The sequence below is a fragment of the Kryptolebias marmoratus genome, linkage group LG19 (genome assembly GCF_001649575.2).
Source record: "Kryptolebias marmoratus isolate JLee-2015 linkage group LG19, ASM164957v2, whole genome shotgun sequence".
Taxonomy (NCBI): Eukaryota; Metazoa; Chordata; class Actinopteri; order Cyprinodontiformes; family Rivulidae; genus Kryptolebias; species Kryptolebias marmoratus.
Genome location: NC_051448.1, coordinates 1131406 through 1143456, shown reverse-complemented (window position 1 = coordinate 1143456; position 12051 = coordinate 1131406). Strand labels below are relative to the sequence as shown.

Here is a 12051-nt window from a genome sequence, read left to right as displayed (position 1 = left end):
ACTTATATTCTACAGTATGTAAGTCACCGGGGTTAACATTCAGCCTCAACAAAGGACCTGGTGCTGGTCCGGCTCGTGCACGAGCCTGAGGGAGAGGGGGAGGGGGAGGGGGAGGGGTCCTCTGGTTGCATTTAAGCCCCGCCCTGAAATTCTTCAGGCTGTTTACAACCTGGAGGAGCAGGAAGGAGTCTGTTGGTTCATCAGAGAAGGGGGGGGGGGACTTAAGACCTGGTCCAGACCTGAGACCTGATCCAGGTCTGCAGGATCAATGAATCCAGACTTTAATCAAGATCCGAGACAGACCTGCAGCTCAAATAAACCCAACCTGTCCTGCAGGAGAGACATGTCAGGAGACAAAAGGAGACATCAGGGAGAGATTAAGAGACATCAGGGGACATTAAGAGACATCAGGGGACATTAGAAGACAAGCAGCTGGAACATCTGGATAGTTCTTACAGAAAAAGCTGAGATCCAGGTTCAGTTTGTTCACATCACTGAAACACTTTAATTTGGATTCAGATCAGATTCACTCTTTTTGTTTATGGGTGTCGTCATGGAAACGCTGAGTCAGCGTTAATCCTGTTTTGTCTTTCTGCCACCTTTAGCATCAGATGACTCCTGCAGCTGATGCTAACTTTAGTTAGAAGCTAACGTTCTGTTAAAGCCAGTTAGCATTTAGCCGTTTTGTTGCTCATGTTTCATTTGACTGTTTTAAAATATTAGCTACATTTAGCTTTCAGCTCAGTTTCAGCTTCTTCAGCAGCTTCCAGGACTCAGATTTACTCTGCATGTCAGCAGAAAAAGATTCTCTAATTTTAGCTTCTTTACTCTGTTTTGTCTGATCCGTCTCTCACCCTGAATGATACTTCAGTTTGAGTTTACTCTGGTAGTTTTCAGGATATATTGATTTAAGTTACTGGAAATGTGGGTCTGCACTCAATGTAAACAAATGTTAAACATGTACAGAAACAGCTCCTCCGTGAACAGCACCATCCTCCACCTGTTTATAGAGATCTTTATTTACTAAAACCAGAAAAGGAACAAAAATCACTTCAAATAAATAAAAACATCTGTCTGCTGCTCAGTTTGAGCTGCTGTTGCAACAAAAACAACCAGTAAACAAACCTTAAATAACCTGTAACTGCGTGTTTATCCGGCCGGAATCTGACTCTTATTATTAACCTCATGTTTGTTTGTTTATTCCTGATCCCTCCGGAGGAGCTCTTGTTTTGAAGTTTCTGTTAAAACACAGTAATAACGCTTTGCCGCGCGCACAGAGCGGCGCGTGCGCGTGTCTCTTCGCTGATGTAATGGCATCGGACTGTATTTGACGTGTTTCTGCTCCTCGTTTCTTCATAATTTCTGTTTTCGCGGCGCTCATTGTGTTTCCGCAGCCTGTCGCGCGAGGCGCGCCCCCGCGGGCCCGCCTCGCGCCTGTCTGCTCCCCCACATCGCGCGCGCAGCCAGGTTCATCGGGTTTACTCTGACACCGCTGACTCTAAAGCCCCGCCCCCCGGGCAGCCACGCACCCCGCCTCCGACCAATCGGTGGCCGAGCACGTACGGCTCTGGCTCCGCCTCCTCCGTGATTGGCTGCCGCCCGCTACACCTTTAGCTGTGATTGGCTGCGTGTTACCACCCGCCAGACTGCTCTGAATTTTGTTTCTGTGTTGTTTTTTTTTGTCTTTTCTCTTTTTTTGCGGTCGCTCTCAGCTGAAGCTCGGTTCTGTTGGCAGAAGCTCGGCGCTCTTCCTCCTCGGCTCTCCTCCTCCTCAGGTCCGGCTCCTCTTCCGCCTCCTGGCTCGGCGGAGCGCCCCTGGCAGGTGAGTCCGGGTTACGGGCGGCAGTCCGGGGCCGAACTTCTCGGCTCGTGTCGGAACTTTTCCCCGACCGGGGTTTGCTTCGCTTCGGCTTCGCCTCCGGAGCCGAGCCGAGCCTCCGGGACCCAAAGGCGGTTCGGGTTCGGGTCTGTTTCCGCGCTGTCAGCCGGTTTATCTGAGGTCACGGTGAACCCAGTGACTCCGGTGCGCGCGCACGTGTGTTTGTGTGGGGCTGCATCCCGCGCGCATGCGCGCTCGCGCCTCTGTGCGTGTGAACAGTTCATCCCTGCAACGCTGCATCAGAAAGTTTCAGATGTTTGTGAGGACAAGCTGTTCGTTTCCGGTTCGGTTCGGTTTGGACGGACCCGGGAGGACAGAACCTTCATCTGTTCTCTGCTGCGGGAAAAAAAACATCTGAATGTTCTCACGGTTCCGAGAGAGTTTAGTGTTTTTCTTTGTTGTGAGGCTGAAATGAACACATGAATCTCAGGCAGCGCGTTTAACCCGGTAATATAAACACGATTCCCAAATTAAACCCGTTAATATGAACACATGATTCCCTAATTAAACCCGTTAATATGAACACATGATTCCCTAATTAAACCCGTTAATATGAACACGATTCCTAAATTAAACCCGTTAATTTGAACACATGAGTCCCAAATTAAACCCGTTAGAATGAACACATGAGTCTGTTAATAAAAGAATAATCAGGTTATTTGATATACATTTTAAATTAAACAGTTTGTTGAAACAATCAAACATTCCGAGTTTGAGCCAATCAGCGGGCAGCTCAGGTGTGATGATGTTCAGTGGATTAAAAGAATTAAATAGAATCAGGCGGTTTGTTTCTCTGCAGCTCCTGAAAACAAAGAGAAGCCAACATTCAGGTCCAGTTCCTGCAGTCCGGCTGAGCAGACCGAACCGGGTTGGTTCATGGTTCTTCTCCGTGGTTCTGAGGGGAATTAATATTAATCGATAATAGATAAATCTGTTTATTTGGGCTGAATGCTGTTTCTGATCAGGCGGTGCGTTCGAGGGACGGTGGGAAACGGGAGCGCTGCAGATTGTTTTGTTTCACTTCCTGTTGCTCTCGGGGTGAGTCAGTGCATGTTAATGTGGGAGGCTGAGGGGCGTGGCCTGTCTATAGTGGGAGTGGCTTCTCTATTCTGGGTGCAGGGAGGTTCCCTGAGCCTTTGTGAGGACCCCCCCCCCCTCTCTCTCTCTCTGTGCTGTCTGCAGGTCTCTCGCCCACTCGTCACCTCCACCCTTCCTCTGCAGCCCTTTGTCCCCAACTCACCTCAGCTTCTCTGCTTTTTCCACCCGAGCTTCTCTTTGTGTGGAGGAGGGGTTGTGTGTGTGTGGGGGGGGGGTTCTGGCTCAGGAGGAAGTGGTAAAACTGTGATGTCATCAGTAATTACGGGTGGTGGCGCCCTGAGCTGCAAAACAGACTAGTTTGGTGGTGCGTTCAGGGCAGTCAGAAAGATTCAGATCTCTGGGGCTCATTAAGAGATGTTTTAACTTTAATATTAATTTATGTTGTGAAAGTATCAGCTGCTCTGAGTCCAAACATTAAAATAAAGTCTGATAATCAATTAAAATCATTTATATCTGACACTTTTAGCTGCTGTTGTGTTGATTTCAGCTCCTGTTTTGGTAAACAGAGACCTGAGGAGACAAAAAGCTTCATTCAGTGGAAGAAATACTTTAATTAAGACCCGATCGATCCATCAAATCAATAATTATTATTAACATAAAACAAAGACTCCAGTGGAATTTTCCAGTCTGTTTGTGAAGCAAAAAGTCCAACTTTAGTCTAATAAAACCAGAGAAGAAGCCTCTAATCACTGTTTCGTGTAGAAACGAATCGTTGAGTCGTTAAAGACTCAGGTTCTCCCAGTCTGGACACAAAGGAGGACAAATAAAAAATCAAATCAGTTTGTTATTAAATTAAATTAAATTAATTAATCCGGAGAATTATAAAATGTTCCCAAAGAGTCGAAGTTGGACCAGGTTTACTGACACCAACCTGCTGTTGTTCCTGCTGACCTTTGACCTCCCGATCGCCCTCAGGTTGACCACGTGAACAAACAGGCGACGGCAGCCATGGAGCAGAAGCCGAGCGTCGAGTACCACGACCTGGAGGCCGCCGAGGCGCTGGTCAGCATGAGCTTCTGGTGTCAGAGGCCACAGAAGCCCCGCCCACTGACCCCCACCTCTGACTCGTGTGACTCCATGCAGCTCCACCCGGAGGGGGGGGACGCCCCCAAAGACCTGATCGCCCTGTCCTCCCTGGTACGACCGACAGGACACCTCTGACGATGAGACGATTAGTTTTATTTGTGTTTCTAACGTTTGTGGGCGTGTTCTGTTGCAGTGCATGACTCCGCCTCACAGTCCGAGCTTCGCCGAAGCCTCCACCACGACTGTCCTTACCACAACCTCGCCTCTAAGCCCCGCCTCCAGACATGTCTTACTCCACCCCAGTCTCACCTCCCCGCCGATCTCCTCAGAGACCTCAGCGCTCCCACTTCCCGCCGAATCTCCCTGCATGGCTCCGCCCAGCAAAGCGATGGCTACCAGCGTCATCCGCCACACGGCCGACAGCCTCGGCGTTCCCGCACCGCCGCCTCCTGTCCTCCTGACAGAAACGTTTGCGTTGCCTCAGCCGGAGACGCCTCCAGTCGAGAAGGACACACCCCCTTTTCTCCCCATCAGTCCGTCTTCACCTCCCTCCTCGGTGACTCCTCCTCTCTCCTCCTCGCCATCTTCCTCCACGGTCGCCTCCCCTCCGGTCCTCTGCCAGGTTTTCCCAGTCAGCAGCCAGACGGGGATGATCTCCGCCTTCGTCCAGGCTCCGGTTCAGGTCCAGACTCAGGGGGGGCCCAAGCCCATCCTGCCCCAGACCCCTCCTCCCGGCTTCGCCCAGCCCCTGCTGGTGGGCTCCACTGTGCCGCAGGGCGCCGTCATGTTCGTGGTGCCCCAGGCGTCCGTCTCCCAGCCGCCGCAGGGCCCGCAGGCTGTCATGACCCTGGGCAGCACCAAGCTCCTCCCCCTGGCCCCCGCCCCCGTTTACATGCCGTCAGGAGGGAACGGCGCCCCGCAGGCCGATTTCTCCCGCCGACGGAACTACGTGTGCACCTTCCCCGGCTGCAAGAAGACCTACTTCAAGAGTTCCCATCTGAAGGCTCACCTGCGCACCCACACAGGTACGAGTCAGACTCCTCCCACTTTTTTACCTTTCTGGTTCTGAGCGTTTCTCACAGACCCGTCGTTCTTCTCCGCAGGTGAGAAGCCGTTCAGCTGCCACTGGGAGGGCTGCGACAAGAAGTTCGCCCGCTCCGACGAGCTCTCCCGCCACCGCCGGACGCACACAGGTGAGAAGAAGTTTGTGTGCACCGTGTGCGATCGTCGCTTCATGCGCAGCGACCACTTGACCAAACACGCTCGGCGACACATGACGAGCAAGAGGGCATCCTCGTGGCCCACGGAAACTCGAGACCTCGGCAAAGGAGGGCCCCCCAAGGGCCAAAACAGAGGCCCCGTACTTCCTGTGGGCGTGCTGGTCCCAACCGCCAACTGAAAGCCTCGTGGAGCGCCACGGGGTCAGCTCAGGACGCTGAGGCTCAGATCAGACTTTAAACTGTGACTGGGTGATTCAATCAGCACCACCAGCGCCATCAGGAGGAAGTTTTCCACTGTCTGCTGGTCCGGGCTATGTTTACAAGACCTCAGAACAGGGTCCAAAACACCTGGTGATAAAAAAACAACAACTTCCTGTAAAGATGTCCGTCCTCTGAGTCAAGACACTCAGATCCATAATCTACTTTGTAAACATGCACACAAACTCCAAAAGATATTTGTATAAGATCCAAGTGCTGCCATAACCCGGACGCAGACATGGGTCCGTCCAGCGGAGGGGCCCCCAGGCCCCCCGCCTTCTCAGGACATTTTATTACCACAACCACAAAACTCTGCAAGAGGAAGGAGGAGGACACAAAGACGACAGGCTGCTATTCATCCACACAGAAACCAACAAAACCTGACATTGCACTGGATTTTTTAAAACTTTCCTTGTTTTTATACTATCTCCGTGTATAATCATGTTTACTTCATGTGTACATGTCACATTTAGCAAAGTGTATGCACACTGTTTGTTTGCCAAAGCTTCTGTATCGTGCTTTTGTTCTTAGCCGTGTTTCTTTGACTGACTGTAAATACTGTAAATATTCTGATATCTATATGAATGTTCTGTGTACTCCAGTGTCCATCTATTGACAATACAAGTTATTGAATTTTTTTATGTCAGTGAACAGTATTCATCACTGTGATACTACCTATCTTTGTTTTACTCATTATTATTATTATTATTTAATAAACATTTGTTAAGGAAAAGTGTTGTTTTTATTATCATGGCCCATATTGTAGCCAGTAAGAGAATACCTCATGTTTTTAAATGTTATTCTTAATGACAACCTAAAACAGAATAATCCCATTTCCATACGTTTGCTTGTGGACATTGATGAACAATATAACTTTTATAATAAAACTTTACCAAGAAAACCTGCAGTTCTTTGTCGTTCTTTTCTTGGCTTCCAAGTGAAAAGAAAAGTTTTAACAATTAGCATCATTTATTGTCAGTAACATAAAAACAGCTTTATTTTAATATTGTAGGTGTGTAAAGTTAGCACCCATAGTTGAATTAAATATATTATTTTAGTGATGACACAATTATCCTGAACATTAGACATTATTTCCCAAAAATCACTGGATAATTTACACTTAAAGTAAACAAGCTAGGCTAACTTAGCCTAGCTCAGATTTGTAGTTTTTGTTTTGAATAAATATAGCCTTTATAATAAAACCTAATGAAAATGTGTCCTTTAGGTTTAAGAAATAAATTAGAACTGAGAATAGCAACATAAAAAGCAGAAATATTTTAATACTGATGATGTGTAAAAGTACTCACAGTAAAGTATTTTAGTATATATATGTGCAATTATACAAGATTATTATTAAAAGACCAAATAAAAGTTGGTTTATCAGCAACATAAAAATGCCTTAAAACTGATTAACTCTTTGTTTTCTGTGCAGTCAGAAGCTTCTCTTTTATTTATTGTCTTCTTCCTGCTAAATTACATAAAATTTAATTTATTTGTTGGTTCAGCATTAATGAGAAAGTTTGTTGGTTGGTTTTAGTTTAGTTTGTGTATTTCTGTTGTTTTAGTTTTTATTTTTAAACTCAGTACTTTTCTTTGTTTAATAACTTTAAACCTGTAATCAGTTCTTTAAGACACTTTTAAATGTTGTTAATTTTCTGTCTCCAGGTTTGCAGTTTGTCCTCTCTGTTTCTGTGTCTTTAAACCGTCTGCTGCAGGACACAAACTGGAGTTAATTCACCTTTCTGAGCTGCAGTCTTACATAAAAACACGCAGCTTCTGACGTCCGGAGTTATACAACCGGAGCCCCGCCGCTCTCTCCCCACACCACCCGGTAACAGCCGACAGCCAATCACGAGCCAGCGCCGAGGGGGCGTGACCAATCACAGGGCGCGTCGCTGTGAGTTAAACGTGCAGGGGGCGTGTCGCCGGAGCCCGAGTTCCCCGCCCACTTGCCTTACTGACCGACTTTCAGCCGCAGCCGAAGTAAACATTAGGAGTCCGGCGACAGCGACGCCGCGCGGCCATGCGCGGTACTGCAGCTTTCACAGCTACAAGGCTTTATTTAAATAAGAGTTTAAAATCATTTCCAGCTAAAACTGTTTGAATTAGTCAGGTTTGAAGTTCTATAAAGGCTCTGTGTGGCTGTGAAAGAACCATAACTGTTTTAAATAGTTTTTAGTTTTATTCATCTATGCCTGTAAGGCTGCTTTTAGGCCTCTGATGAAAAAGAGATTTGTGGACTTATCCGGTTAAAATAAGGGTTAGTTAATAAATAAGGTTTATATGTGTGGATCTGCAACCATTAACCATCAAATAATAACCTTTAGAGATAAAAAATCCTTCTATGATAAACTATTTTTTAAATTTGGTCATGTTTTAGGTTCTATCACAATTGTTTAAATGTTTTTTAATATTTATTTCGGGATCTTTTTTGACCAGGAAATAGACTTGAAGTTTAAACTCATGTTACAAAAGTGTCTGCAGTGATTCAGGTGTTTGTTAAGAGTCAATGTTTCGTAGGTCGTTGTTTAAACGGGTTTAAAATTATAAACGTTTCTCTAAAAACGCTCAGGTACATGGACTTTTATACATTCTTTTAATTATTATGGTTGTTCAGCACTTTGTTTCAGCTGTGGCTGGTGTTAAAGCGCATAATTATTTTTAGAATTTTAGTGATTTTGTTCAGGTGGAGGAAAGCCTGATGTGTTAAAAGACATCCTGATCAAAAATAACAACTAACAGTTTTAAAATATTAACTCGATTTAACAGTTTAACAGGTAGGTTTTGTTATTATTTAACAGCTTAAATTATGTTGATGAGAAACACCGGCTGTGTTTTCTTTTCCTGTCACGTGAGTGAACGTCGACATCTGATTGGCTCCAGCGCCGTCAGTTGGATGCACGAGCTGTATTTCTATTGGTCAGTTCATTCGAAGCATTTAAGTCAGACTAGCGGACAGCAGCTGAGGGGCTTTCGGCGGAGTAGCTGCTTGTTTAGCTTTCTGTTTTAGTTTTTGTTTTATAGTTTATTGTGTTTGTTTGAAGCCGAAGAAGCTGCGATGCTGTCTGAGCGCCACGCGCTCTCTCTGAAGGAACAGCGGAGTCTCGGCGACGCCTCCGACAAAGAAAACACCGTGAGCGACCAAACCCGTAACACCTGAGCGTCCAGCTCCGAGCTTCTCGCTGATTCCGGCTGCCTCCTGAAGTTCACTGACGGTCTCTGGTTTCTTTCAGCCTCCGAGCCGCGGTCCGGCCTCCAGAAGGGCGCAGGAGGTCTTTAATGACGCTGAGGTGAGCGACAGAGAATGTGTGGGTGTTGTATCTAGTTTTGTTTCTCTCTGCTTCCGCATCTGGCCCCGCCCCTCATTAGCCCCGCCCCTCTCCCTAAATCTGTCTTTGGAAGCGATGACTTTTTAAAAATGCTTTAAGCGAAGATTTTTATGTAAATTTGTTGGTCATCACAGCACGGAAATATCCCGATGGCCTCAGAATTACCTTTTTTTAAAAAGTCCTGGCAGGAAATCTATTTGCGAAATTGCAATTAAATTTAGATGTAAATGTTAAAGCAGTGCTCTAAAGAGGCTGTTTTGAGGGAACTGTTAAACCTGTTTCTATTGCAATATTTTGGAAAATGTAAACGTTGCAAAATCCAAATGTCTTTTATATGAGGGGAAACCACAAATGTTTAAAAAATAAACAAACCTGGTTCACACTTGGCTTTATTCTTCCTGGTTGAAGTCCTATATTATAGAAGCAGACTAAAAGGGCCACTCCATCAGAGGTTCTTCAGCCCTGTTCCATCTCCTCACTGTTTGTTTTCCAGTCCAAAGCAGTGAAGAAGAGCAGCACGGAGGAAGAGGAGCCGCTGCTGAAGGAGAACCCTCGGCGCTTCGTCGTCTTCCCCATCCAGTACCACGACATCTGGCAGATGTACAAGAAGGCAGAGGCTTCGTTCTGGACGGCAGAGGAGGTGAGCCGGAGCTGCTCTGAAGCTCGTTAGAACCTCCTGGATGATGTCACGTTAACGAGCCTCTTGTGTTCAGGTGGATCTGTCCAAGGACCTGCAGCACTGGGAGTCTCTGAAGGATGAAGAGCGCTACTTCATCTCCCACGTGTTGGCCTTCTTCGCCGCCAGTGACGGCATCGTCAACGAGAACCTGGTGAGAGCTGGTTACGGTTCAGTTCCTGGTTTGTTTGGCTGCCGTAGCTTCAGGTTCAGCCCGATTTCCTTCTCTTCAACCACCAGGTGGAACGCTTCACGCAGGAAGTTCAGGTGCCGGAGGCCAGGTGCTTCTATGGTTTCCAGATCGCCATGGAGAACGTTCACTCTGAGATGTACAGCCTGCTGATCGACACCTACATCAAGGAGCCCTCAGAGAGGTGAGCTGCTGCTGCTGCTGCCTACCTGGAACTAGAGTATCTGATGGTGCATTCAATGACCTCTTCTCCCAGAGAATTTCTGTTCAACGCCATCGAGACTCTGCCGTGTGTGAAGAAGAAGGCTGACTGGACGCTCAACTGGATCAAGAACAAGAGCGCCACCTATGGTAAGCCCCGCCCACTGCAACATCACACTAATTCTGCTGTAGGTGCCGATATTATTGATCAATCAGGAGAGCGTGTGGTGGCCTTCGCTGCTGTGGAGGGAATCTTCTTCTCTGGTTCGTTCGCTGCCATCTTCTGGCTGAAGAAGAGAGGCCTGATGCCCGGTCTGACCTTCAGCAACGAGCTCATCAGCAGAGACGAGGTGAACACACACACGCACACAATCTGTTTCTGCAGACTGAACTTCAACCACTTCTGATCTGAATATTTGTCTGTTTAAACTGCCTCTGCAGCTCTTAAATTAACACTTATGAGCAGAAATAAACATTTAAATTGCTGCAGAATCAGACAAATCTAGACTTGATCTCTGGTTCTTTCATAGCAGCAGACTTGCACCTGGAACAAAATCATCTGGTCTGTGGGGGTTATTTATTTTGTTGCGTTCAGGGTCTGCACTGCGACTTCGGCTGTCTGATCTTCAAGCACCTGGTGAAGAAGCCGTCCTCAGAAACCGTCACAAAGATCATCAGGAACGCTGTGGAGATCGAGCAGGTGGGGTTTCAGTGACTTCTCTACATTCTAAGAGCTCTGGTTCCCCTGCTGCTGTTAATGGGAGTGTGTGTGCGCAGGAGTTCCTGACCGACGCTCTGCCCGTGAAGCTCATCGGGATGAACTGCGACATGATGAAGCAGTACATCGAGTTTGTGGCCGACAGGCTGCTGCTGGAGCTCGGCTTCTCAAAGGTAACAGAACCAGACCTGTAGTTGCTCTGACCCGGGATCAGCAGCCGTGTGATGATGAGAGGCGCAGGGGTACCGACCTCAGCCAGATGATGGGGGCTGAGTGCTGCTGCAGAACCTGATCAGGAACATGTGGTTCTCCATCAGAATCAGCAGCAGCGCGACACAGACGCCTGACTGAACGGACTTGCAGTCCCACTATACTCGGGTGGTCTCACTCAGGTCTGAGTCCAGGATCTAACCTGTCCTGGTTTGTCTCTGCAGGTCTATCGGGCGGAGAACCCCTTCGACTTCATGGAGAACATCTCTCTGGAGGGAAAGACCAACTTCTTTGAGAAGCGGGTCGGGGAGTACCAGAGGATGGGGGTCATGTCGGGTCCCACGAGCAACTCCTTCAGACTGGACGCAGACTTCTGAAAACGGCTTCCTGGGTTTCTTGACCTCTGCCCCAGTGCATGCTGGGACTGCTGCAGACAATCTGTTATGAACTTCATCTAACGGAGCACTAAAGCCTTCACTCTAAATTTTATTTATTTTTTTTCTAAATAAATGCCACCTTTTCTGTAATCTTAGCTTTATGTCTAATATTTGTCTATATGGAGATGATGGATGTATTTTTAAAACAATGATTTCATAATAAAAAGCTAATCTAAAAAGAATCTGGCTTGAATCATTTTTGTGCGCCGAGAAGTTTGTACTCAGATTTGCAATTTCTCCATTGTCAAAAAGCTTTACTCTGCTATTGACTCCTGTCTTAAGATTATTAAAATGTATATCAGGTCATATGCATATGCAACCTGGCACTGGTTGCTAAATCTATTCTGAAGTAAAATTGCCTTAAAATATGATTGAAGTTTTTCTAATGAGGGATACTGTCCCTCGCCATCATACAACCACCAAAAACTCTGCAAAAATCAGAATCTCCATCAACATGTACAAGTTCCAAGTGAAAATGCCAAAACCAGCACAAAAACACCTGACGCAGGGGCATTTATCATTTCAGACAACATTCTATGTGTAATTTTTTATTTTTTCGGACGACTTACTATAGTATGTGATTTTTTTTCGGATATTTTCAGACGACTTACTATAGTATGTGGGATTTTTTATTTTTTCGGACGACTTACTATAGTATGTGTGAGTTTTTATTTTTTTGGACGACTTACTATAGTATGTGGGATTTTTTTTTTTTTCGGACGACTTACTATAGTATGTGTGATTTTTTATTTTTTCGGAGGACTTACTATAGTATGTGATTTTTCATTTTTCCGGATATTTTCAGACTT

General features: G+C 46.5%; 2 protein-coding genes across 2 annotated transcripts in view; both read left to right on the top strand.

The window, feature by feature from the left end:
• Positions 1–6382, top strand: part of klf11a (Kruppel-like factor 11a) — a 7094-nt gene extending 712 nt beyond the window's left edge. The window contains exons 3-7 of the mRNA XM_017439219.3: positions 1395–1584; positions 1646–1822; positions 3893–4114; positions 4197–5028; positions 5107–6382. Of these exons, the coding sequence (XP_017294708.2) occupies positions 1395–1584; positions 1646–1822; positions 3893–4114; positions 4197–5028; positions 5107–5402 (1717 nt within the window). The 3' untranslated portion in view covers positions 5403–6382. The remainder of the gene's footprint in view (positions 1–1394; positions 1585–1645; positions 1823–3892; positions 4115–4196; positions 5029–5106) is intronic.
• A 2025-nt stretch (positions 6383–8407) lies between these two features.
• LOC108249677 (ribonucleoside-diphosphate reductase subunit M2) lies at positions 8408–11337 on the top strand. The gene is made up of 10 exons (XM_017439216.3): positions 8408–8614; positions 8715–8771; positions 9304–9450; positions 9524–9640; positions 9727–9860; positions 9933–10027; positions 10094–10227; positions 10473–10577; positions 10655–10768; positions 11030–11337. Exons 1-10 carry the CDS (start codon positions 8540–8542, stop codon positions 11180–11182), a joined length of 1131 nt encoding a protein of 376 aa, XP_017294705.1. The 5' UTR covers positions 8408–8539; the 3' UTR covers positions 11183–11337.
• Positions 11338–12051: the final 714 nt, after the last annotated feature.